Genomic DNA, 27,551 nt, shown 5'->3' with positions numbered 1-27,551 from the left:
TTCCTCTGCAGGGACACCAATAAACACCCGAAGGGACTGAGTTCAGGCTTCATTGTTGCCTGGCTACGGTCTTGGGATGAAACACGTTGTAAGAGCACCGCCCCAGCAGGGACCACATTCCGCAGACCCCTCTGGGGAAGGGGCTGCTCGCACAGTCACCTGACCAGCCGCAGGAAGGCAGGTGACTACAAAACAGGAACAGGAAGCTCTCGGAGGCTGTCTGTGGGCGTGGCTGTCTGCTGCTCCAGGACAGCCCCTGCGCGTACTGTACGTCTCGCCAGCGGAAGGACCGAGCAGGGAGCAGAGCGACTTTGTGAGTTCAGGGAAACGAAACCGAATTTTGTGGATTTTTGGAAATTTTGTGTAGAGTGTTGGAGGGACCGTGTTTGAGAATTTTCTGTGTTAGTGGCCGGTCAGCAGTGTAGCTGCTCGGCTTATATTAGACGGGGGCTTCATGAAGAATTTTAAGCAGAAGCTCGATGAAGAGCTGAGACTGTTTTGCTTTTGTTTTTAGGTGATGGTGTTAGGCGTTTCCCCGCCTCGTAAAATAAATTGCAACTCGGGCCTTTAAACGTTACAGCTGGGTGTTTTTGTGTGTTTTGTTGGCCTGAACCTGCCTGTGTTGAAAGATCGCGTTTTAAACAGTCACACCCCTGGTTATGTCACATTGCAACAGAAAGAAACTGCCACACAGCTCCTACAGAGACACTTTACCTCGGCGAACAGGTTGCTGATTTTTTCTCTCTCGGAATAGAATTTGTTTTAAAATTAAAATGATCATTTCATGGAAAAAAAAAAGTTGTTTTGTTGTTTTGTTGTGTAAGCTTCTGCCTGACTGAAATCTTCTTTTTATAGAAACTTTCCACAAATCAAGAACAAAGCAGAATTCTCCCCCTGGCAGTCCCTTAAATCATGGCATTATTTCTGCCAGAAAAACACAACCCCAAACCCACAGGAGAAAGGGAAAGTACTTTTAAAACTGAGGAAAGAATGCCGTTCTTTACACTAAGGGTGGTGAGGGTCTGGAACAAGATGTCTATTAGCTCTTTTGTTGAATCTTGATGTCCTGGCTTCTGTAAAAAAATGGTGGATTGAGATTCTCAGATCATTAAATCAATTAGATCAATTCAGATCAATTAGATACTAAAGAACTAGACATGCCTTATGGCCTATTCTCATTGTTTTCTTATGTTCAAGTCTAGCTATTAGAATGCAAACCCAAAAGGGAGATAAGGATTCTCTCTGTGTTACACAATATCCTGTGTGAGGTGTGAAAGTGGCTGGAGATGAGTTCATCAACACTCACAGCAGGCACAAGGGCCTCTGTCCACAAGGTGCTTTTCCTCTGATCATCACTCCTCGGAGATCAAGTGACCATCTGCTAGGAGGAGCTCAGTGAGCCCTCCAGGCATTGAAGAAGACTGAAGCTGAACCCGAAAGAGAGAACAGGGGGCCTGGCTGTTTTCAAAAACTGGAGGAAGTTCACTGGCACTTTATTGACTTCAAGCTTCTCCTTCAGATGGGGGCTGTGGAGTAACACTCATCCCCCGCAGAGTCTGAAAGACCCTGACACATTTCATCTTCAGTCTGGGACGTCCCTTTCTGTACAGATCATAAAATAATTTCCCTCAGCCTAACTCCTGAAAGCACCACACTGCAGAAGCGCATGCTCGCCACTCTGGTGCAGCAAGACAGAAATACAACTCCAGATCTCCCCAAAAACGCAGTGTGTTTTTTTTCTGGTATTTACGCCAGAGTGTGGAGGCCTACTGGATTTTTTTTTTTAAAGCTCGGGTATTTACAAGGATGTCTGAATCCGCCTGGCAGAATCCTGGTGACTAGCCAGCCAGTAGGAGTCGCGTCTGGGAGGAGACAGATTGAGTGATGTCCTGAGGGCTTGTGGGTTCTGCCTTCTGATGCCCTCCCCCGCTTCTAAAGGAGCAGAACAAGTTGCTGATACTGATCTAATAGTACAGTATGCGTGTGTGATCAGCTGTCTTTTTCGTTACCTTTCACTGCTGCCAAATTCGTACACGCTCACCCGAAGTAAAAGTGAAATATACAGTTTGTACGTATTACCCTTCTGAATATACAAATGTTGCTTGACTTCTGTTTTAAGGAAGACCGTTGGATGGATAGGAACACTTTTGCCGGGAAAATGTCATTTTGTTTTTGTGCTTTACAAAGCAAGCGGTCTTTTAATGCCTAGAATATCAGGGTGCTAAAATATTTGACTTTTTTATAAAACATCAAACTTTCAAAGGGAAAAGACACCATTAGTGGGGTTTTTTCCTTTACAGATACATTACGCATGCAGTTTATACTATTAAGAATAATGTGTTTTTCTTTACCGCTGGGCGATACTTTAGGTCATAACATTCCCTTAAAAATGAGCAGGGACTTCAAGATCTGAGATCATGCGTTGGTCTATGAATGGTCTGATCGTGTCCTTATGTAAGGTTTCTTTATGACAACAGACCAGCTTTCCAGAGTGTCTGTCTCTTTCTCCCCCTAGCGTTCGATGAGCGTATTTTAGTACCTCTAAAATTGTGCAAGCTTAAGTGGAAAGTCCCTCATACTGGAAATCCCCACCCGGGCTTTTCCATGTGAAAAAAAAAAGTCTCTAACTTATCTAGAGGTCGTTTTTTTTTCTTGTTTAGTTGACAAGTCTCTAGCCTGAGTGAGTGGAGCCTGAACCAAGAAGCAATCATACTACCCAAGGGATATGAAGGTTTAATGGCGTTTGGGACTGTGGGTTATACAGTCTAGAGCTTGGGGTTCAGGGTTACCTTTTTGTACAGTACAGCATCGAGGAGTTTTGTCTGTCCTAGATACATTGTAAAGGTAAGTTTTGGTAGCTTTTAAAATATTCTGTTCCAGTTCATTCGTTCGTTGCCGTTGAAACTGCGCTCTTGGTCGCGGTTACTTGTGTTAATGGTGTTAAGTGTTGTCAGTCCGGCACAGTTCTTATCCATATATGTGAATGTTTGTCTGATTTTTTTAAACGCACCGGAGCGATAACGCCAGTTCTGTTCACAAACTTCAGTCTGCAGTTAAACCCCAGACACGAGTGCGTTTTATGAAAGACGTGGTCTGTGAACCGGGCTGTAAGGGAAGATTGCTACAATTGCATTTTTATATATAACCCTTATAGGATCATGTAGATCAGTGCGTTTCCACGCGTGCACATCGTGCGGCACACTTTCTGGTGCCTGCTGTCACTAGTTCAGAACCGATTGCTATAACCATAAAGACTTCTTCGGATTATGGCTAGTTGTGTTGAAAAAAATGTTGCGGTCCTTTAACTACCGAAAGGCTCCTAGGATTCTGACTTGAGTGCATTTGACGGACAGTGGGCGCTATAAACCGCGCATCCTTGCAGTCCACAGCACACTGACCTGCTCCCCAGCAGACCGGGAGATGAACGGACTTGATCGCTAGACTGCAGTGGAGTGTTGTCGCTCTGGCGATCAGCAGCTCTGCCGGGCGGACTGCTAAAACGATTCTGGCATCGTGAACGCTGTTGCGTCTTTCTGATGGTTTTTGTTTGGAATATTTTGGTATATTAAAATCTGACGATCGGCCTTGGGGAAAGTTATGAAAATGCGTAGAAATCTCAAATGTATGACAACAAAACGTGCACCTAATTATCGACCAGTCATTTTAATCTGGCCTCTATTTTACGAGCGCCGTCTCTCCCCCGTGTGTAGACCCATACCGTACACGGTACTGTGTCTGGGGTGCCGTCTGCCTTTTTGGGGCTTCTTTGCTCGTGCCCTGTGTTAAAGTCGCCTAATCATGTGCAGCAGAGCACCGTATGAGTGAAGACACGCTAGTTAGCACTGTGCAGTACCTCTGGGGCCACAGAATCTTTTCCTCCACACGGCTTCTCAATCTATGATTTGTTCAAAACGTCGGCTGGAATTCTAGCAATTATATGGAATCAATTTCTTTACCGGAGGCTAATAAAAATGTAATGTCTCAGTCACTGGGCTTTTGTATTCCAGTTTACAGTGATAATGTACAATAAAATAACCTGAATCTTACATGGATATTCTGTGTGAAATATTCTTTAAAACATGCGCGCGTTTTAGTCTCACCTTCTTTCACATATTTTCAATTCAATAAATACACCTTTGCTTCAGTAATTAAAATCAGAAAAGTCTGATGACTTTTTTCCAGAGGCTCTCTGCAATGTCGATTGATAACCTCCGTAGTTCTGTTTCGAATTTTGTGAGGCGGCTTGAAGGGTCAAACGTTTCGTCCGATTGGTCAGTTTTGACTGGCAGCGACTGTTAGGATTGGTCCCGTTTTGACAACCTGCGTTCTGGCGCAGGCGCGGTCAGGTGCCCGTCTAGAGGTCAGCTGACGCTGGTCCCGCGCTCGGGATGGGCTAGGACTGGAGAATTCTGGGCCTGAGCCCAGTAAAGCTCACAGGGTCGTTGCCAGCACAACAACCAGAGCTGCCGGTCGAGGTACATAAATATGTGAAGGGAAGGTCTGGCTGGGGTGCGGGTGGATGGGGAAAGGATCTGGGGTGTGATTTTGGTTTGGAATACTGCATGTAGTTACCAGTGACTCTGCTGGCGCCAGTAATCCTGGTCTTGTGGTCTCTGCGCCTGAACGTTGTGACAGGTCGGACCTGCGTCAGTGCGCCGCTTGGCACCCAGGTGCAGCTGCGGGATTCAAGAGAGAGGCCGGTTGTGTGTGGTTTGTGCGCGCGCCGTCTTCCTGTCTCCCGGTCAGGCCAGTGCAGGGTGGCAATGCACTGTGGGTCAAGTAACAGGAGGTCCTTCCCAAGGGGCCGACAGATATCCAGAGTGTCATTTCTAACTGGGACTCTAAATTAAGGGAGGAAAAGATACATTGCCGGCCTCCAGGAGCCCTTTGTGCATCTAAATGTTCTTGTTGTAGGTTGTTACCTTAAGACCGATGATTAATAAGTGCGCTTCTTCTTTGCAGATTTGTATTATTATTATTTATTGGGGGGGAAAAAGATGTCCCAGGACCAGAACTTTCTGCCCAAGTTCCTGTTTGTGAGCAACCTTCTGAAGACCGTGAAGATCCGCGAGCGGGTGCCCGACGATGTGGTCAAGCCCACTCCCCCTCTCCGGATCATCCACCACCTGCGGAGCATGCACAGGTACACCCTGGAGATGTTCCGCACCAGCCAGTTCCCCCAGAGATTCCGGGAGGTCATCCAGGCCGCGTTCCTGGACCAGGCCATGCAGACGTCCCTGGAGCGGGAGAAGAAGCTGAACTGGTGCCGGGAGGTCAAGAGGCTCGTCCCTCTCCGGACGAACGGTAAGAGGGCATCCCGTCTGCCGTCCGGCGCTGGCGGTGGTGGTGGTGGGGGGGTTCAGTGGTGTGGGTCTGAAGCATGTGTGCATTCACGGGGTTCTGAGTTCAGTCGAGAGATTTCATACTCGAGAGTGGGATTTAACTCTCCCCAGCCAGATACCACCAGCATGAAAGCCTTGAATGTCCCCCCCTTCTCTGGCATCAAAGTTCTGCCTTTCTGTATCTCCCAGGTGACACAGCACCTCCAGAGGAATTCTCACCTGTATGGTCCCCTGTCTTCTAGAACAAGTTCATGGATAGAGGTCCTATCTTTGAGTGTTGCTCACAGCTACTCATTTGATTGAAGGGTCCTGTCTAAAGCAGGTATTCATGTTGTCAGCATCCCAGCAGGGGAATATTACTCAGAAATATAATGCACCTTATAAGTGTTAAGGGATTTCATCACGGCGATGCCTTTGGCATTCTGAATCAGTGGCCAGTAAAGTAAAGCCTCTCTTGTAGGCCAGATTGTCTCCAGAAATGTGGGCTCCAGCAGGACTTGGTCCGCACAGCAGCAAACCGACATGGTCTGGCAGAAAGACAGACCTGAATCTGGGAGTTTGAGTGAGGGGTGGACTTGGAGCTGCTGTCTGCGTTGTCCCTTGCAAGGGGGCGTGAGCTCAGCTCTTCCCAGAGGGAAAAGCGAAAGCAGGCTGACGGGGCACTGTGGAAGAGCTCATTCCATTCGTGCAGACTGGAAAGGGCCGGCGGTACCGCGGGGCGCGAGTCTCGCTCGTGGCTTGAGTCAGAAGGGGTCCGGAGAAAGACGGGCTGAGTCACTTGGGTACCACCTTGACGTCACGGCTGCAGGGGCCACATGGAGCAGCTTTCTGTGTCATCTCTGCAGTTCGTCCCCATTCGCTGGAAAATCCAGTGACGTCATTTTACACCTCCCCCCCCCCCCCGGCGAAGAGGACTTCTGCGCTGGATGGAAGGGGTGTGAGGACTAGAGTGCGTCTGCAGAGACATTTAGAGCTTTGAGTGCTCACATTCTTCTGTGAGCTACTGGTAGGGACGTCAGTGCTGTCCCCTGGTTCGGGCATTTCCTTTCCAGTAAGCCCTGGGGCATTTAATACGTGCTGACAAGCTGGTAATGTACGCAATACCGCTTCCAGTCGTCAGGACAAATTTAGGCCACAAAATTTGAATCGCCGTCCATAAAGGCTACATTAATCAACAACCCAGTCATGTTTGCTTAAGGTATGAAAATCCAGCAATACACAACGAGGCAATGTTTTAAGAGAGATCTCGTTTAGACACATCTTGAGAATAGTCAATCTGATGTTTGGATTTCTTTGGGGAACTTGTGAAAAGAGGTGGATTTTGGGGTCAGTCTTTAGCGGTGATCTGGCACTTTCAGTTCAGTGCTAGATTTTTAACCTTTTTGACCTCAAGTGTTCCCAGTGGCCCTGGTTGCTTTTGTTTTACCAGGAAGATGGACTTTTTGACTTCCTGTCACAAGCAAAATCCCTGACTCGGCATAGTTAATAGTTCTGTTTTTCCAGGGAATTTCTTGTCTGAGCTCAGAATGACAGAGCAGGGATTGTTTTAAGAAAGAGCTCTGTATGGAAGTGACGCAGACTGGTGACAGACAATGGAGCTCATTCCCGCCACTGGACAATAGCACCATGACTAATGGGAAAGCTTCTTATCACATGACTCTGCAGTAAGCACAGGAAGACAAAGATCATGCCAATTAATACATGTATCTGTGGGACAGATCTGAGCTTTTTATTGCCCACTCTACAGTATATAATTATAGAGTGGGTGAACTCTATTCGCCCACAGTTGTTTCCAGAAGTAAAATTAGCCCCATAACATAACTGATTTTAAATCTGTTCTGCCCTGTTCTAGTCTTAAGCTTTTGACTTTTTTGTGGGTCAGAGTTAGCACCACCCCCAAACCCCCCGGCCCAGTGTTAAGGAATGACTCAAGGACTCTGCATCACAGAACCCTCATGCTGTGGAATTAGTGTTACAGTCAGGAGACGCAGGAGAGGCACAGTTCTTCAGACACAAGAACAGAGCAGGAGCCCAGAGCTCATTGCATGGAGCCCTAGTCCTGTGTTTTCTATACAGGTGGCATTAGTAAGGGTAGCAATGGAGCCCTTGAATTCGGTGTTCTGTGCTTGTGTAGACTGGACTGGAGGAGAAGTGCAGTAATGTGGGATTTCTTGCTTCACGGCACTCGGCACTGCAGCTATCAGGCACACCTGGGCATTAGACATGAGTCTTCCCTTGTGACTGCCTGAAATGCTATCTGTGGCTGAATTGAGTGTGTAATCCAGGTGGGGCTGCACATTGGTGGTGGTGGAGGGGATCCCCATTACCTGTAAAGCGCTTTGAGTGGAGTGTCCAGAAAAGCGCTATATAAGTGTAAGCAATTATTATTATTATTATTATTATTATTATTATTATTATTATTATTATTAAGTGTTGCAGTGTGCCGATTAGTGACGGACACTTGATGAGGCTTGACTTAATGGTTTTTGATGTTGACACATTCTCTCTTCTCCAATTACACCAGACGGCAAAAAGAAACGACTACCAGTCAGTTTCCAAGTGCTTTTCACATCTGTAGTTTAATTAAAATCAAATGCTTTGCTTGCTTGCTCGTTTAGTTCAAGACAGTCGAAGCACACCTGTGGTGATCGAGTTCCTTTGCTGGCAAAAAAAACAATTTTTTTGATGGTGCTCCTGTTGGAAGAGTTTGAGCCAAGACAGAATTGGTTCCACCAGAGTTGATTTAACAGGGTAGCAGCATACTCTTCATATCTCCCAGTGGACGTAGCAATAATGCTTTTAATAGACTGAAACTTAAGACCACTGTCGGAAGGTCTACACAGGTGCTACACTACACAATAACACAACACCACTCCATCCTTTACAGCCATTTGTACAAACTTTATTGCAGGCTTGTGATAATTCATATTGGTTCATAACAAGACTCAGTGTCAGCTGAAAGCTAGGAGCAGGACAGAGCAGGGTGTAGAGAAGTAGGTTGAAGATGATGCAAGACCCAGTCTTGGGTCTTAAGTGGAAGACTTGAGAGCAGACGGGGACTTTCTGCAGATGCAGCTCAGTAACTGTAGCCCAGGCGTGTTGAGGTGAAAGTTTATTCTGCTACATGTTTTTAAGGCTTGATGTTTTGTCAGGTCATGTAGTGCATATGAAGGAGTTGTGACACTACTCCTTCAAGTCACGTGTTCGTGCCTTATTCGTTTGGAGAAAGAAAACAGACACAGCGATCTGTGGTTATTTAAAAATCTAAATATGATACAACTTAAAAGCAAGAATTCTCCCATTATTTAGATTCTAGGCCCACGTTAAAACTAACTTTTGGTACATGCAAAAACTTTTCCAGTAATGTGTGCTACTTAATCCAGGCTACTTAACTAAAGAATTGCATTGAGATGAACAATATCAACAAAATAAAGAACACCACCATCCTGACATAATTGTGATCAAAATTGTTCTCAGTTTGAAGTGGGCCAATAGCTTGCACGCATGACGCAGAAATATTACCTCATATTATAATATACCAGTGAATAATGAAACAGCGCATCACCTGATAGTTGGGAGTTGATCCAAGACATGTTGATAGGAATGTCTGATGGTGAAATATACCAGATAAACCTGAAAGTACGTCACCCGGTCGGCAACAGCTGGGCTGCACAGATGCGCTGTGGGATAAGCCTCACCTTGGATTTCGAGGTTTTTCACAGGTGTGGAGATTTCAGGATGGCTGCACCCACATTTCAGTGCTTTGTGCTCCACGTAAGAATTGGATTATTTCTATTTCCCGCATGTTACATCATCAATTCTGTGTTATTGTTATGAGTATTTGGATGTGTAATCTGTAGCTGTGAATTTTTTACCCCCAAGAATTTGAATGTCCCATTACTTCTCTGCCCTTGAACACTCGCAGCATTTCAGTCACTGTTTCTCTGCTGGGGAATGTCCAGATTTCTTAAATTAAAACTCATACGGGATTTTACTTCATTTATCACACAGCATAGGCAACTTGCAAAAAGTGAATAAATGCTGGTTAGAACCGTTTGCTCTGGCAGAGAATACACATGATTTCTATTCAGTGTAATATCTTTTACTTTAACACCTCTTAGAGAGCGTCTTGAGCTCTATCTTCTATCATGAGTAGACCATGAAATCCATCAAGCCCAAAGGCAGTCAGTTGGAAGACAACATAGAGTGTCTTCTTAAATGCACAGTGGGCCATAAAGAGGATCTGTTCAGATATGTGCAGATAAATGTGCAGACTCTAATTTCTTGTGCAAAAAAGAAAAACAGAACCTTCCAAACAACCTTTTTTTATACCTTTATTAATATTGATTCAATATGTTTACTCGCATCTTGTGATGGATCTTTTTTATAAAATACAGAAAAGCAGCAAACGTATGAGCAGATTTTTCTGTCTTTTCCCACCAAAACACAAGGGAACATTTTTATACATAGAAAAAGAGTCTCAGAGGTTGTTTTGTGCCTCAATTTTCAATTTGTTTTGGTTCTCAGATTATTAAAGATGTGTGGACTGGGTTTGCCTTCCTTTTCAGTGGTAGCAGATAAAAAATACAGTATGCACAGCCCATCACTGTGTCCCAGGAGACTGCCGGTCAAAACACTAAAAGAGTCATAGAATTATTTAATGGAAATGTCTTAACTTTTGAAAATACTAAAAATGAATTATTTTCCATTTTATTGGTGAGAAAGTTTGATAATGGTGTGATATTTGAGGAACTACGAGTCAGGGGTGAATTTGCTGCCCGCTTCAAAATTTTCTGCGTCAAACGGTGTTTTTTTTATTTTGCTTTGTCTCTCCGCCTGTCAGTCAGGGTTTCTGCAAGTCCCTTTGAACTCGCACTGGGTGGGCCACCACAGCCAAGCCTCGGTACTATGTCAGATTGTAGGGTATTTTCCTCTCGTTCTGCCGCCTGCCTGTGCTGGCAACAGGTGTCTGTGCCCTGCTCTCTGAGCAGTTAAAAATTCCGCTTGCTCTGACTCGCCTCAGCCGGTCTGCTCTTGGTCCAGACAGGGGAACGGAACAGAATGAGGAAGGCAGTAGGTGTTCGGTAAGAACTGAAACTTCCCCTTTTTAGAGAAAAAAAACTCTTTATTGGCTCATGAGAATTTGCTTTAAAAAAACAGCCATTCCAACAGCGCCAAAGCCACGCCTCCTTGGAAAGTCCAGTGCTAATTCATGGTTCTTATGTCTCAAATAAGATGAGGGAAACAAAAAAAAGTACAATGACTACCACCCAGCACTTAGTCAGAACAGCTCACTGGGAAATTCCTTTTTTGCTGTTCAGGGTATTTCATATGAACACTTCTCCATCGCTGCTGCTGTGTGTTGCGCTCAGACCATTTGTCTTTCATTGCACAATGAGGAAGTGAGTCCTTGCCTGCGATGAAGCTCAGTGCAAAGGTTGTGCCATCTGCCTCGGAGTTAATGGTTACCAGTTATATGATGAGAGGGAAAGCGATCAACCCTACAGGCGTGAATAGTCACTGAAAAGCGAGCTTCTGGGTCTTTGGTCTCAATCTTGGGTGATTAAAAAGAACATGAAAACTGATTCGTCTGTAAGTCAAGTGTATTTCTGTCAGGGCTGGTTTGTCTGGAGAAATCAGATGGAGCCTCACCTTTGCTTTAATAGTGCACGTGTGCGTGTTTAAGCTAGCAAGATTAGGCTAATTCTCAAATGTTCTGGAAAAAGAAAAGATTACCTGAAACAAAAGCAGATTTTCGTAGTGTAACTCCATCCCATCCAACGCTACAAATTCAGAGAAAATTAGTTGCCCATGTAAAACGTTTTAAACTGTGGGCCTGGCAGTTGGAAACAGCACTGAATTGACCTGAGCTTTCTTGCGATTCCAGGCCTCCATACACTTTCTGATATTCCTGATAGCAGTGGGAGCAGAGATGTTGCCTGTGAATAAATAACTTCAATGCTTTTGTCTTGTGTGCTCAGACATTCAGGGCTTGGGCCTTGGACTGTTGTAGTGGTCAAGTGGGAAATGTAGTTAAGACTTGCTGTGTTCAGTAATTTATTAACATCACCAAGTTCCGCCTCAGTTCCTGTTTTAAGGGGCTAATAGACGCACACAGACACATTAAAACAGCTGTAGAAGGGCTGTGGAAATTCCCTCAATATTTCTTCTTCTTTTTTTACACACTTTGTTATCAGTTTTTATTTTTTCAATTTTGTTTTATTCTGGGGAGGCTGGTGTTGTTTTTTTTCTTATTCCTTTGGGGTCACAACATTGTGTAAGTCCAGAAAGAGCACAGCCAGGACTTTTCAAAAGACAAAAATGAAAGGGTGTCGATCTGGCTCCTCGTACGTGGTGAAATGCATTTTTCATTTTGTTTCACGTGAAATGGAAAGGAAAACAAATGTCCTGGGAATGTCCTGGTTTTCATAGACTGGAAGGGGTTTTTTGTTTGATTCTTCCAAATCTGTAAGGTTCAAAGACTATAAGCAATAGCTTCCACCACAATGATAACTTACAGATCATTGTATAATAGCAAATACTGCAGCCTCGGGTCAGATTGTACTCCATGAAAACAAATCACATCAAGTATTTTCTGGAAGTGGACTGAAAATGTCTAACATGCCAGCAGTTATGTTACCCTGCAACTTACTATTGGCAACCTACTGAAGCACAGAAGGTGTGAGCCTGGTCATTTCCTGGATGGGAGACCTCCTGGGAAAAACTAAGGCTGCTGCTGGAAGAGGTATTAGAGGGGCCAGTAGGGGGCGCTCACCCTGCGGTGTGCCCTGCGGTGTGCTCATGCCCTAGTAAAACCGCGATCCTGGCTCTCTGTGGTCATTAAAAATCCCAGGGCTTTTCTCGAAAAGAGTAGAGGTGTTACCCTGATGTCCTGGCCAAATTTCCCATTGGCCTTTACCAGTCATGGCCTCCTTATAATCCCCATCTCTGAACTGGCTTCATCACTCTGCTCTCCTCCCCACTGAGAGCTGGTGTGTGGTGAGCGTACTGGTGCACTGTGGCTGCTGTTACATCATCCTGGTGGGGCTGCACACTGGTGGTGGTGTCCCCATTATGGAGTCCCCATCACCTGTGAAGCGCTTTAAGGAGAATGACCAGAGCCCTATTCAAGTATATAAGGAATTATTATTAGCATATAACATGTTTGCAAGTGTATGTTGTGATCCTCAAAGACAGGGCTCTCCCTGCACATGTCTGATCCCTGCAGAGCTCGCTGCCGAATCTCACTGAAGACTGGTTTGCCGTTTTCAGGTGATGGGAACTGTCTGCTCCACGCCGCTTCCCAGTACATGCTGGGGGTCCAGGACACAGACCTCGTGCTGCGGAAGGCCCTGTATGGCGCTCTCAAGGAGACGGACACCCGCAACTTCAAAGTGCGCTTTCAGATGGAGCTGCTGCAGTCGCAGGAGTTCACGCAGACAGGCCTGCGCTACAACACACTAGTGAGTCCGTTAGCTGTTCTCTCCTCACGACAGGCCTCCCCCTGTGCACTCCCTGCACAGAATGGGCCAGGCCCTGGAGTGCGAAGACGAAACAGCTGTGTTTCTAAAGCTTGGACATAGAAAATGCATGCTCCTGTTCTTACGCTATAATAGTAAACAAGAGGGTGATTATCTTTTAGCTAATCTTAAATTAGAAAGGTTTGTGTCGCCACCCTACGATTTTTGTGGTATTTTCTTGTATGAGGAAAAAAAAAACAGGTGTTATTAGGGTGTCGGCACTCGACAGGCTGCTTTTTTAACTGTTAGTTTTGCTTTTAGAAACATTGTAAGTTGAGAATTGGTCAGTGTAAGATTGAAACTGAAAAGTGTTCTTCATACCTGGACGTAAGGGTGTCAGAAAATTAACATCTTTGCAGTGGCTGGTGCATAGTGTTATGGTTTTGGAAAGCGTGACACTCAGACCCATCTTCACAAAGTATTGAATCTGCACTGTTCTTCACAGAAGGAAATAGAGCTGTGAGGTTCTCATAATCAGGAAGGTTCAGTGAAGAGCACAAAGCTGCATCTAAATGTAGCTCTGCTTGGTAGATGATGGCAGAGCTGCACTTAAAGCCTGAGACCTGTGTTCAGACAATTTAGCACATGCGTCAGCAGATTTGTTCTCTTGTTCATAATACATCCTCAAATCGTCTGTGTCGTCACAGGCTATGTAACCTTGGCAATACCGGAAGTGTATTTTATTGTTGTTGCTCAATATCACGAAAGAATTATGTACAGATTCCAGCACTGCTCACGGAAAGGTGATCAATTCAATGATCAGGAGCTGCAGATCAGGAGAAGTGGCTTCTAGATTTCCTTTTGAGATCCCTTAACTACCTGACTGACACCCTAGGGAAAACGTCACCTGTCACTAAAGTTCTTGCAGGGATGAGTTTAACAGATATGCAGTGCAATCAAAGTCACCAGTTGTGTGTTGTTATTGCTGCTTGTCAGATTGAAAGTGTTCCATCTAGTTTGTTTAATGATGCAGTGAATCGGCAATGAGCAGTTCATATGCCATAGTCTCTCCGGCACACCCAGGCCTGAATTCTCATTCTCCTTCACAGAACTGGGAAGAGGAGTGGGAGAAAGTGGTGGAGATGGCCTCTCCAGTGTCCAGTCGCACCGGCCTTCAGTACGATTCGCTGGAGGACATCCACATATTTGTTCTGGCCAACATCCTTCGCAGGCCGTTCATAATCATCGCAGGTACGAACAGAATGAAACAGGAACTTGTGCGGTGGTTTGTGTCCCGATGTTTTCACTTTTTTTTCCAAAATTGTACTGAGAAAACACATGGGACTTATTTACCCAGGTAAAAAGGTTTGTGCTAAGCTTTGTCTTGCCTGACACAGCCAAAGAGGCTAATTTGATTCCTTCCAGATTAAGGCTCAAAGGCAGTGTTTTCCAGTTACTGTCATGTCCATAAAAGAGAAAAGTTGGGCCCAGGTTTGTCTGGGAATTTCTAAGAAGAGTGTTGGGACACCAAAAGTGTGACAGTGTAGGGTGTAGGAAGCCCAGAGTGGTAGAGGAGTCATTCAGCATCTGAAGGGGAGAAAGAGCTGTTGTTTTATGAGTGCTGGAGATCCAGATGTTTTTGAATCTTGCCGAAGGGTTAGGGGAAAGCAGTCACAGTCTGGAAATTCTGGTCAGCTTTCATTTTTGTCTTCGAGCGTGTGTGGGCTGCCTTTGACGGACGGCTCATGGAAATGCCGAGCTCGGGCTGTAGCATTTCACCCGAGAGATGACAATGTTTACTTCTTTTCTTCTGTTTTTAGCACAGCTCAGTGTTTGCACTGAATAATCCTTTAGAGATCAAATTCTCCACTATGTCTTGAACCTGATATAGTTATTGCCTTTAGAAATTCAAGATTGCTGCTTCTTGGGAAAGTCATCGGCACAGGTTTAAGTGGTTAAGAACTGGAAAGACTTCAGCTCTGGACTCTTGACACTTGTGAAAGTGTTGTGAAAGGCCCTGGATTCTGTTTTGACTCTAAATATCAACATGCAGTATTCATGTTGACCTTGGGTGTTATTTCAGATGCCTTGTCCCATTCCTGAGCATAATGAAACAATTGAGAAAGACTGATAACGGGGAGTAGAACAGAAACAATTCAGACTCAGGGCTGAACCTTGGTAGACTTTTAGAGTCGGCATCAGGGTTTCTCTGTAAGCACACTGTGAAGGAAGAGAGTGGATGAATTCTATGTTTTTTTTATGACTGAATGACTGCTGTCAGCAGTCAAGATTGTTTTAGCTCTGGCTCCTCTGTCAAGCCCTGAAGTCTCAGGCTCATATGTGGGGTTAATATGTCAGGTGCTTCTTTTTCATTCAACAGATCAGGTCTTGAGGAGCATGAAGTCTGGTACGGCCTTCTCCCCTCTCCATGTTGGAGGCATTTACCTGCCTCTTCACTGGCCTCCGGAGGAGTGCTACAAGTATCCCGTCGTCCTCGGCTACGACTCCCAGCACTTTGCTCCCCTCATCACCATAAAAGACAGCGGTCCAGGTGCGAACATCTAACTGCATCTAACTCTCTTGTATATTCCTAAGCAGTTTATATAGTTCGATTTAGCATTCCTAACTGCTATATGAGGTCCAGCTCATGGAAAAACCTGCACAAGGTTAATCAACATTTTCAAATGCATTATGTTTAGATGCAAACTGCATCGTGAATTGATGTCTTTTTACTGCATGCATTGTGAAGAGCTCTAGATGAACATTGCTGAGATCTGAGCAAAGCGTGAAAGATTGTGCACGCAAAGAGCACGTCCTCAAGTTCAAGTTCTGTTATCCAAAGTGCATTTTGGTTGTTTATTTCATTGTTCCACATCCTCTGTACCACCTACACTACATGTTTGCATTGCTTAGTGCTACACACATGATCGGTTTTACATTCCATTAAAACACATTTAGTAATTTAGCCAATCAGCTGTTTAATTGATCATAGATTGAGTGCTCCAGCTCTGAAGAAATCGAGGATTTTGTGGAAATGGGGGTCTCCAGAATCATGGTTGGAGACCCTGGTTTATGCCCATTCTTTAGTGTGTGGTTTGGTCTGATAAGAGTTTGTTAGAGCAGTGCCTGGCGGTGTGCTAAGACGAAGAGCAGTCCAGCGAAGTCAGCGTGCACACCTCCCCTTGAGCCACCTCCCCATTAACTCATTGAACATGCGTGTCTTTGCAGAAATTCGAGCCGTTCCATTAGCGTATCCGGGACGGGGTGTCTTTGAGGACCTCAGAGTGCATTTCCTCATCAATTCTGAGAAAGAGGAAAAGGATAAATTGATCAAGGATTACTTGACACTCATCGAAATACCCGTGCAAGGCTTTGGCTATGATACCACGCACATTATCAATGCAGCAAGGTGAGTGAAGCTTCTCCATGCAGAGATGTTTCCAGTGAGGCTACAGCTTCACCATTGTTTAGATCATGTTATGTATTTCCTTTAGGAAACAAATGGCATTATGCGCAAAACCTAACAGACTGACGTCTTAATAAAAGTCCAGAAAAAAATATAGAAGTTTAACTTAGTGATCAACACCAGCTGTTCCTTGATATTGTTTCATAACTTCTAGAGAAATTGCAACTTTGTCCCCGAGAGGAAATCAGAGGCAAAGTACTTGTCAGTCGTCAGTCGTGTGCTATGTTTGACTTTCTGACCGTTGTAACTTTACTGTAAGCTGAAAGGAGACAAAAAAAAACCATAAAACCACCCTCTTGTGTTGCATTCCTGGGGCTGTGGAAAGCATCTGATGCGCTGTATTGCAGCACGAGGTGCAGAGTGTCGCCATATCTGACCTCCCAGGGTGCTCAGCTCACAGCCCGTTTCTGGTTGGTGTCCGCAGGCTGGACGAAGGTAACCTGCCGGAGGACATGGACCTGATGGAGGACTACCTGCAGCTTGTGAACCACGAGTACAAGCGCTGGCGGGAGAACTCGGAGCCCGCCCGGCAGCCCCGGCCCAGGGCCGCCCCAGACTTCTCCGTATCCCAGCTGTCCCTCATCGAGGCCAAGTGCGCCACCAACAGGTGCGCCTTCTACGCCTCCGTCAACACCCAGCCCTTCTGCCACGAGTGCTTCGAGAAGCAGCGGGCGGGCGGGAGGCCGGAGGTCCGGCCCAGGAGCCAGAGCCCGCTGGCGGGGTCGGAGCCCGAGAGCAGGGGCCGGGCCGGGTCGCCGGGCGGCGCCGCTCTCCCCAGCCCCCGCGCCGCCCCGCCCACAGCCCCCAGCCTCAGCCTCTACAGCGAAACCCACGCCATGAAGTGCAAGACGCCGGGCTGCCTGTTCACCCTGAGCGTGGAGCTGAACGGACTCTGCGAGCGCTGCTTCGGCGCCAGGCAGGCCGGCCGGGGCGCCCCCGCAGCCCCTCGCGACCTCCCGCCGCAGGGCGCGCGGTGCAGCCTCTGCCAGCAGGAGGCCTTCTGGGGGTTTAACGGGCTGTGCCCCTCCTGCGCGCAAAGGACTGGGAGCCAGGGGGTGGCTCTGCCGCGCCACCAGGTGTCCAGGCTAGACGCGGCGCAAGCCGGGTGGGCGTGGCCCCAGCTTTCTGGCGCAGTGTCCAGCGCCGAGGAAGCTGGCCCTCCGGCCCCCGGCCCAGCGGCACAGCCGTGCAAGAAGCGGGGCTGCCAGTACTTTGGAACAGAAGAGAAACTGGGATTCTGCACCCTGTGTTTCCTGGAGTACGAGACCAACTGCAGTGAGTGAACTTAGGAGAGGCTTAAAAATGTCTTTCATGCCCTTTCGCAGTTGCATAAGTGGTAGATCTCAGAGGCTCCTGTTAAAGTCTTGACTGATCAAAGTAGACACTGTGGGCCAGAATTATAGTAAACTGCCTCTGAAGAGTTATTAAAGTCTTTGGCCTCTGGACTATAACGTAAGGCCTCTTTCACACCTGTGGTAACGGTCACTGTAATGCTGACATGGCTTGGCCATTTTAGCGACAGGAAGTGAATCTCGCCCGCTACGGAGCCTTTGTTCCGCCAGCATATGCAGGTCTTGTCAGGGGAAAGCTGTGTTCAGCTTCCGTAAGAAGGAACCCCCCCAAAAAAAAACTACTTTCCTTGATATGGAAAGTTTCTGGTGCATCAGTCTAGAACTCCACGAGTTTGGAGCACAGGAGACACAGTTAGTTAGCACCACGAATCCACTCATTGAAAAGAACATCAGCTGGGCTAGCCAGAGTCTGGGGGGATACCGGTGTTGCGATGAGGGTGCGAGTCTTAAAGAGCTGTCTGCCTTTGCAGGAGAGGAGCCTCTCGTGGCCCTCCAGAGAAGGTCTCCGTCTCCGGGCCAGGCCCGTTCGGAAGCCCCGGTCTTCCAGAACTCCTCCCGGTGCCTGGGCCACAGCTGCAGCCACGTGGGCAGCTCCATGTTCGAGGGCTACTGCCAGAAGTGCTTTGTGAAGGAGCAGAACGAGAGGCTGAGAGAAGCCAGACAGCCCAGCCCGGCTCTGATCATGGTGAGAGCCCCTGTCTTCCGCGCCGGGTCACGCCACCCTGCCGCCGCCGCCAGCCGAGTCCGCCGGGCCTCTGTGTGTGGACAGGAGCCTGGCGTGTGCCAAGGCTCCCACACGCTAGGGCTCACTGTTCCTCTCCTTCACCTGATCTTGAATGTTTGAGGTGTTATCGTTAAAGAAACCTTAACAGGGGAAGGGAAATGATTTATCTGGAGTTTGACCAGATGTGAGCATTTGATGTTTCTTGAGGTTTTTTTTATTTTTTTTCAAAAAAAGCTAACTGTGTGTTAAGGGACTGTCCCGGCACTTCAACAGGACGTGTTGGAAACTGGTTTCCCCGTAACGTGTTTAAGTATAATCCACCTTGCGTTGATTTTTTTTCAAATGCCTTCACTTAGTGAGCCTTTGGTCCCAGACTCCAAATAGTAACTCACCCTTTACAAAGAACTAAACCATCTAATGTAGGGATATCTGAAAATGTGCAAAAGAAAGGAAAGAAATGGAGACGTTTATTGACAGTTGTTTTATTCCTCTCCTTATGTGCGGAAATATCCAGAGAGCAACACAGCAGAGGGAGCAGCACAGCCCTGTGAAATGCAGCCGCAGCAGCTGCAACAACGTCACGTCAGTCAGGGGGCAGATGTGTCCGGAGTGCCACTCCAGGGATGTGAGGGGCCACCGCAGGGGACAGGCAGCTGAGGAGATGCCTAAACAGCGATGCAGGACCCAAGGTTGTGACCACTACGCCAATCAGGAGAAGCAAGGCTACTGCAACGAGTGTGACCACTTTAAGCAGATCTACAGGGGTTAAAGTGAAGGCACCTTGGACTCCCGAGCCTTATTATCTTGTTATCTTTAACATTCACGTGATCAGGAGGCAAACACCTCTGTCTCTCAAGAGCAGCCTGACGGCTCGACGCAGCTCGTGGTGTAGAAATGACTGAGCTTGCCGAAGCACAGCAGACACTTGACGTTTCGTCCTTTGTGATAATGTTCACCTGTGTTGACGGTGTTTCATTAGGCAATACTATTGGGATTAATCCCTGTGTAACATTCACACTCTAAAGCTGTTTAACATTCGTCACTGCAAGTGAAAATGCAGACTCTGCTTTCTGGGTATATCTAACAGCGGTCAGCTGGGAAGTTAACCTGGGTAAGGCTAAGCTCTGTGCCGAGTCACTTATCAAACACAAGCTGCTACTTGTTATCCTGCTACTTGGGAATGTTAGCTCCACGATAGCAAGAATGTGTCTGATAAAGCATAAGTCTGGATCGGTTTTGTCGGAAGAAGGTGCTAAATATACACTAAAATATTCAAACCATTTTTTTTTTGCAATACTGGATCAATTTTCATAGGTAAGGTTTGCATTTAACCCTAACCTTCACCCCCGTAGATGTGTGCTTAAATCTCTCGATGGGCTGTTTGACAGCACAATAATGATTAAAAACTTGTATTTTTATGTCATTTCACAAAGTGACTTTGGAGGCCTGAAAGAAGTGTTCACTTGGTCATATCTGAATCGGTTTGACCTGCTAGAATTGGCATAAAGTCCACGAGTTGCATAAAGTCTGAGAGCTGCCCTAATTAATTCTGCAAGAAGCCAGTCAGTCACAAACCTCTGGAAGCATGCTGGAGTCTTTCACTGACCCTGTAGTGCAGAGTTACTTAACCCTGCATTTCCTCCAGTCCTCTGTTGGTGATTGTGCTTATCATTGCTTTAAATGATAGTTTACAGGATCAGTCAATGTGCTGCCCTGTTGTAGAGTGGAAAACCTGTGTGTCAAGTAGCCAGTAGCCCTGGTGTAGTGAAAATAATAAGTAATTGCAGACACATGGTGATAACTGACAATACAGACCTGACAAGTGTCTGTGACTCATCACTATAGTTTCTCTGCAGTTTTAGTAAAGCAGCTTGTCCAAAGGATGGTGGAATGATTAATAGTATTATGCCCCAAATTAAAAGGCAGTCCTCATTATTCACTGATGATTTCCAGTCAGGAGCTGGATGTCCCGATTGAAAATTTTTAGTTTACAAAACTCCCATCATCTCCCACTTGTTTTACTCATGATAAATGTGTTATTGTTCTCCTGAGAATTATAAACCTTGATTGTGAGTACGGGTAAAGAGAACCAAGGTTTAGATTCACTAGAAATCCAACCCATCACTTGCTGCAGCAGAGTTCTTCGCCCAAGTAAAGGGAATTTAGAAGGGACTGCTTGTCAAGTTAAGTGTGGTTCTAACAGTAACACGTTATATTCAAAAAATTATAGTTTATTTTATTTGAACATTAGGATAATGTTGAAGACAGTGGGTGCCAATAATCATGGCTGTGGCAGAGTTTGTGTATAAAACATTTTACCCAGCAATTATAAACCCTCAGAACGGCTTTTGGGCCTGGAAAACTGCCAGTCATACACGGACACCTCACAGGAAGCTCGACATCCGCAGATCAAACACGCAGAAGCTGTTTTCCTGCTCTGAAGTTCTGCAGGCCTCAGGCAGGGATTCCTCACCTTGTGTACAACCTGCCTTTGCGCTGCTCTGGGCTAGTTGCTTTTCACAGTCAGAGCCGGTTCCTGTTTGACTTCAAGTTGCGCCAACACCCTTGTTTTTCTGATGGGTTGGTTTTTGTGGGCATTTTGCAACTGTGAATTTTGTGCAATATCATGTTGATATGCTTTCACCATAAAAACAATAAGCCATTTTGACCATTATTAGCATCACGGCCTATTTGGTTAGGCCTTGTCTTTCCCCTTGAAATCTGTTCTGATCTAGACCTGCAGTTCAACAGGGACCAAAGGGATTTCTTCTGAAACCAGTGTGGAATTTGCAACAAGTCGTGGAAATAGTGGGGGGAAAAAAAAAACCTTCTTGGTCTTTCTGACCATCTTGATCTTTGTAAGCTCTCTCTAAAAAGGGAAGGTTTTTCTTTTCAAAAAGATCTGCCTGGATCTGGATTCAATGAAGCAGAATTGCACAATACTTCAATAAGCTGTTCTGTAAAAAAAACCCAATGTAAATATTTAAAACTGATGTTGCTTAGGAAGCAAACTGTTCATATTCCGACAAATATGGTACTTTCTGTGCTTTTGGCAAATCCTAGAGAAGGATGAAGTTTGATGACATTTTGCTAAACCTTTCTGTCAAGCTCTGTTAGGAGCTATGTTAGGAAACATTGAAGCTATTATTTTGTTGTCCTTCATGTATTTATTCATTGGGAAAATAGAGATTACTTAGATTATGAATACAATTTATTTATGCACATCGTCAAGAAATAAATTATTTTGAATACGTGCTGCCTCTTTCTCTCCTTGTGTTCATTGACTGTATGTGGCAGTTTTCGGTGGTAGTGGTTTTGTCTTTTTGCCCATTCACTCAAAATGGGGCCAATTACAAGACGCTGATATGTGGCTCTTTTTTATACCCTGTTTATTGGATGTGAACACAATGTGTACAAAGCTGGGTTTTATATGAGTTATCTTGATTCACTCTGGGATTTTAGCTTAATGAGAGACTAGTGCAACTGCACTACAGATGAAAGTGAAGAACTAAGACTACAAAGGGGATGATGGTTTTATAATCCTGATGCATTTCGTAGAGAAACCTTGTGTATCAGATGAATTAGGGAGAAGGGTGGATTTATGATTGTGTGGACTTTTCACAAGGATTTCTCTGCGTTGCTTCAAAATGTGCTCCTCTCTGCAAAAGTGCTTGAAAAGGGGTTGCACAGCACAGTTACATCACTACATCCTGGCTCCTGCAGACAATGGTTATTTCCCATCTTTCATCGTCTGGAAGAAACAATTTCAATGGGAAATCGGTGACAGTGGTGCAGCCTGGTTCATTCTCCATACTGGAAGTCTGGAGAATTTGTCACATCGGGTGAGGCCTCCATTGAGTAGCTGGGCTCACCAGTACAATGATGCTGCACCCCTGAGGGCTGGGTAATGCCGAACTCTCCCATGGCAGGAGTCCTGGCCTTTAGCTCCAACAGAATTTGAGCGACTGTAGGCAGAGTTGAGGCATGAGTGGCCTTGATTAAATATTACCCGTAAGTGTACTAACCATCGTACAGGCACTATCTTTGCTAGCTGTTATCTTAAAAAGAAATCCATAATAATATCATGCGAAAGGCCTCAATTTGGGCAGGAGTCTCAGACTCTTTTAAAGCATCATGTATTAAACTGCCCCTCTGTTTCCTTACAGTGTCTTCCTGTCCATAGGTTTGCTCTTCATTTTTCTTTTTCATTCTACACCAAGTGAGGACTTGCAATCCCTTCGCAGAGTGTACCAGGATCACTCGAGGGGAACTGGATCTTTTGTGACAACGCTCCCGGAACGTCTTAGTGTGATCTATTAAATAGCCAGTGCTGCCCACTTGCTCCTGACTTCAGTAGCTTAAAGTGTGGTCTGCAGATCTTAGGGCAACCCGTGTTTGGTATTTCGAGCAGAAAGAAAATATTGAGAGATTAAAAGTGTGCCAGTATATCAGTGGAATTATAGTGTGCTACAAATTCAATCCTGAGTAATCAATCTGTAAGAAATAATATTGAAACTAGAGGAATGGAAACTCATTTTTGATAAGCACTGGATAGACTTTAATCTGTCAGGGGAGAGATAATCACCCCCCACATCATGTGACACTCAGGGCTAAACTGAAGAGCTGCAGAGGTTCTGTCTCTGCTAAATGAGATCCAGGCTATGAAACAGCAGCTCTGTAAGTGTGCACCATCTGGAGAAGAGACAAAGCTGAATTCTGCTCAGCAGGTCAAATAGCATGCTAAGTTGGCAGTCATTACATTTTGTCTTGAGATTACATAAATATTTTTACTTCTCAGGTGGAAATTCCAACCATAACTCTCGATCGCTGGATGTTTGGAAAACGTTGCATACGAAGACATCTGGTAAGTAGCTCTGCGGCTAGATGCGTGGAACACAACACCTAGAATAAAACAGAGCAGGCACAAACACAACACTGTCCAGTAGCCTGGTCTTGTGTATTCTGCAGGGCCTGGCACAGATACTCACAGAGTGACCCAATATATGCAAATGGGTTTCAGGATAGTTCCCCTTCAGCATCAGACAGGCAACATTTCAGGCTCATCTGACCTGTCAGCACAATTTGATATGCTGATCTTCAGTAAGAAAGACCAGGATTAATTGTCAGGCAAAGGGTTTGTGTTAAGGCTAAGCATGCACAGCAGTAATAGAGGCATCACTCATCTCTCAAGACAATTACAAGAGGCTGGCTGGGGGTGGATAAAGGGGCACTAACTTTGAGAACAGAAGACCAAAACATCCAGGAGTTCAGATTTCACTTTTGAGAAAAGCATGCTGGCTGGGGCCCCTCTGACATTTTCTGCTTTTTTTAAAAAAATTCTTTCTCCATGTCATAGCGAGAGCCAGCCCACGATTTTTGAAATTTTACTAAAATCATTTGAAAACAGGCAACCCCCCTCCCCATCCGAAAGAGTTGAATCACGTCGCAGAAAGGAAAGTCTTTCTCAGACTAACAGTCAGGCTCTGCCACCCGAGGGTGGGGGTATTTGTGGTGGTGGGAACTGTGACATTTGAGCTCTGCGGAGGAGGAGGAGCTGTGCTCCTGGGGGCGGCTGCTGATTTAGGCTTGTCGAAAAAAAAACAACAAAGAGCTTCCTGGGGCTTCCGTCTCTGTCGACAGTAACCGTCACCTGCAGTCGAGGCGGGAGCTCTTCCCGACGGAGGAAATGTGAGCCGGGCGGCGCAGCCGGCAGTCTGGAGCAAATTGAACGCTTCAACCGCCGGCTTGACCTTAGAGAGGAAGGTGCAAACGCCACCTTTCTTGCACCCGGCCCCTCGCCCTGGAAAATTCATCTCCAGTTCTGTCCTGGGTTTCAACAACAACACAAACAACTAAAATCAAAAAGGTTTGAATGGGGTCTGGGAGTTTCTCATGACGTCACCCGCATTTTGCGCCGATAAGTGGTTCTTTCTGGATTCGCCTTGACACGTCCACTCTTCCTCACAGCGCTGCAGTGACAGGAAAGAGCCCTGTGCTGACAGGTGAAACGCCGGCAGATTTGCATAATTCTCTGCCAGGGAAAAGGCACCGGCTACAGATCGACATTAACCAAACAGACACAGGCGAGAGAGTTTGGCTACGATTTGGGATCATCTGCACAATATCGTAGATAATTGCTAATTGCAGTCACACCCCCTCAGGTATTTATAGGAAGATCTGAACTACATAAACCACAAAAGGCATTAATGTTGAGTTAGAATGTAAATGAAAAAAATTCTATATACAGTAGGTCCAAATGTAATCCCATAATTATTTTCTTAACTTTCATAGACGATGGGGCACAGTTGATTCCTACTGATATTTTGCCATGTTTAAAAAGTACTGCAATTCTCTTTTGTTTTTGTAAGTAGGACTGCTCACAGTAACCAAGACATGTTTTCCTCTTTGCAGGTGCGTTTGAATTCACTAAAGCAACAAACACTGCAAAAGAAGCCTGCAGTGAGCCACACACATGGCAGGTGTGTGGTTTTATTGACAGCGACCCTGCCTGAAATAGAGGCATCAGTGATGCTAAGATCTAAGATATTTGACCTCTGGCCATGTGAGCTCAGCAATGGCATCTGTAGGCCTCCCTGGTCCCACAGTGGACTGGAAAATGTCTCCTAAACTCCTCCCACAGGTGGGGGCAGGGCGTTTTCTGTTCTGTTCTGTTAATTGGTGATTTATAAAGTGCCTTTACATAGTGATAAAGAAGAAAAAGCGACAAAAATAATAAAGAGTAAAAAAAAAATGAAAGCACATACAGGATAAACTGTATGGGAGATCCATAACAATGGAACAGCAACAGAAAAATGCCTGGCCAACAACAATCTGATATTTAGCCCGTGACTTTAGTACAGTGACTGACGGACAGTGAGTTCAGAGACGTGTGTTTAGTTGTAACCCTGAGTGCTGGAATGCGAGGATGTCAGACTACTGTCAAATCCACTTTGAACAAAAAGCGACACTCATTTGTAGTTTTATTAAGTGTTAAATAGCACTCCTGTGATGCGACTTTACAGACAGCCAAAGTAGAGATTTGAGTGCAGGAGTGAACTGCTGCCAGGGTCTGGTGTGAGCTAGAAGAACTGCAGAGGTTTGGACACATTGCAGCTTACTGAGAAAAGTGTTTCCACACAGCAAAAAGAGTTGCAGAAATCGAGCACTCGATGTGTGAATTGTGTAATTAATGTGTCATTGCAATGAAATAATTGTGTTAAATAATGATGTACTCCCACAATTCTTTCAATGACGGCACTAAAAATCTACAGCTGTTATGAAAACAGGAAGTTGCACAAGTGTATCCTGGTGTGTTATGCAGACTGTAGACTTCTGCTCTAGAATAACCGTTTTATGATACTCGTTAGCATTTCCCTCTCTGTCATCATTTCTGGTAGCTGGCTCTTCCTACGGCAGAAATCTGTGTACAAGGTAATTGTGATTGCACATCTTCACGCAGAGCAAGAGAGGTTTTAACTCGCCTGTGTGGAGTTTGTCTTTCCACGGGTCACAGAAGCGTTGAAACTTTCATTTCAGTTCCAACACACAAGTCTCTCGAGATTTCTGCTTTCCTTCAGTGCAGGGGAGTGTATTCCAGAGCCCGGCCTGTTCAGGTACTCCGCTGCTTGTGAGAAAACCCCAGACGCAGACACCTCGTTGGATCAAGTCTTGAAGAAAGGCATTTCTCTCTTACTGCGCGAGGACCATCACTCGGCACACCGTGTCGGATACTGATACTCCACACGCTGCACTGCACAAAACTCATCTCTCTCGGATACCAGCGGCTTCCTCTGTAACCCTCTGTGCTGGAAAGCCAGAATGTCAGAATTCTGTCAAATCCACTTTGAACAGGAATTTACACTCATTAGTACCTTAAGTAAGTGCCTAAAACATTCCCGTGATATCTTCACTTGAAGATACAGGTGAACATCTCTTTCAGATGCACTGTTCGCATTTCTCTCCTGATATTTGACTTCTCCCCTCTCAGAGCGTGCCCCCAAGTGATGTGGGATTTATCCACGTGCACCCTGGGGCTCTCGCACCCCAAGCAGTGTGTGTGACTCAGCTTTGCATACTTAGAAAGGTTTCAGATCTGGCTCCATTCTAATGTAGTATCTGTGGATGCCCATCAGACCACAGCTTTACTTTACTTTTCTTGCATTCTCTCTGATGTCAATTCCAGTCTTTTCATCGAAAATATTGAGCTTTCGGGCAAGTGCAGATTTATCTCGTTTTCATGTAAGGAAAAAGGTGGGCCTGCTGGCTGGAACCAGTCAGTTTTGACCTCCTAGGTGTTTTATTCCATCCACAGGTTGTTTGAAAATGTGAAATTCAGCACCCTGCAGTATTCAGAGTCTATGGTTGGCCATTCCTGACTTGAATTCATTTAATTCACTAATAGTGAATAGTGAATTGAGCCTGCTTTCAGTTTGAGGGAAGGGACTGAATTAATCTAATAGCACTTATAGTCGGTATTGATATCACCACTGACGTTGATTTGCCGATTGATTACTGTTGATTAGCAGTTTGATCTGTTTGATTATCTTGTTATTGCTAACTATGATGTTCTTATGTATGTATTACTCTATAAGATATATGAAGCTGACAGCCCACATTCCTCACCAGATCGTCTGGGAAGATGTTACTCAAATCGTCACGAAAGACATATCTCAGACTTGACCGAGGGAATTTGGTAGTGCACCCCAGCACATAGATAAGGGCTGGTAGAGGCTGGTTTTGTTAAAAACATCTAGGAGGTGTCCCACCCACTCGAGGTCAAGCAGAGGACACCAAAGTCACTGTCCATGAGTGCCGGGGAGGGTGCCATAGAAACGTCCTTATTTGGTCATAAGTTCCTGTGATGAAGAAGAGAAGGCTAGAGGGGAAGTATTATGGGGTGGTATATCTGGTAGGGTAGGTGGGATGGCTAAATGATAATTATTGATTGCTCTGTGCAACTTATTAGCTAATTACGATTAGAAAGGTAGAAGTGGGGACTAATTACCCAGCCACACCCACCTGAAAGTGTATTAAATGTGCTCGTGCTTGCTCCTATTCCCTGAGATTACTGGTGTTTGTGGAACTCCTGTTGTGCACACCGAGAATCAGGATATAAAGGAAGACATTTCTTCACTGCTGTCTCCGGTCTGCCTCACCTTTGGGGATATCCCGGCTGCTACCCTCCAATCCTAGCACTGGCAATGATGG

At 45.6% G+C, this 27,551-nt stretch overlaps 1 protein-coding gene and 1 long non-coding RNA gene across 4 annotated transcripts; both read left to right on the top strand.

The window, feature by feature from the left end:
- Positions 1-231: 231 nt before the first annotated feature.
- tnfaip3 (tumor necrosis factor, alpha-induced protein 3) lies at positions 232-21,595 on the top strand. Of its 3 annotated transcripts, none has more exons than XM_069179908.1 (10): positions 232-313; positions 856-2,068; positions 4,963-5,304; positions 12,615-12,805; positions 13,912-14,053; positions 15,183-15,353; positions 16,031-16,211; positions 16,693-17,543; positions 18,091-18,305; positions 18,859-21,595. In XM_069179908.1, exons 3-10 carry the CDS (start codon positions 4,998-5,000, stop codon positions 19,111-19,113), a joined length of 2,313 nt encoding a protein of 770 aa, XP_069036009.1. In that variant the 5' UTR covers positions 232-313; positions 856-2,068; positions 4,963-4,997; the 3' UTR covers positions 19,114-21,595. The 3 variants fall into 3 exon arrangements, with proteins under 3 accessions (XP_069036009.1, XP_069036007.1, XP_069036008.1); XM_069179906.1 differs by having other exon boundaries at positions 856-2,844; XM_069179907.1 differs by lacking the exon at positions 856-2,068 and having other exon boundaries at positions 235-313.
- A 1,413-nt stretch (positions 21,596-23,008) lies between these two features.
- On the top strand, positions 23,009-25,584 carry LOC138223899 (uncharacterized). Its single transcript, XR_011182324.1, has 4 exons — positions 23,009-23,021; positions 23,143-23,208; positions 23,985-24,505; positions 24,756-25,584. It is a non-coding gene; the product is annotated as an uncharacterized lncRNA (long non-coding RNA).
- The last annotated feature ends 1,967 nt before the right edge of the window (positions 25,585-27,551 follow it).

The sequence above is a fragment of the Lepisosteus oculatus genome, chromosome 17 (genome assembly GCF_040954835.1).
Source record: "Lepisosteus oculatus isolate fLepOcu1 chromosome 17, fLepOcu1.hap2, whole genome shotgun sequence".
NCBI classification, from domain to species: Eukaryota; Metazoa; Chordata; class Actinopteri; order Semionotiformes; family Lepisosteidae; genus Lepisosteus; species Lepisosteus oculatus.
The sequence above is the reverse complement of the archived record's forward strand: the minus strand, read 5'-3'. Positions and strand labels throughout refer to the sequence as shown.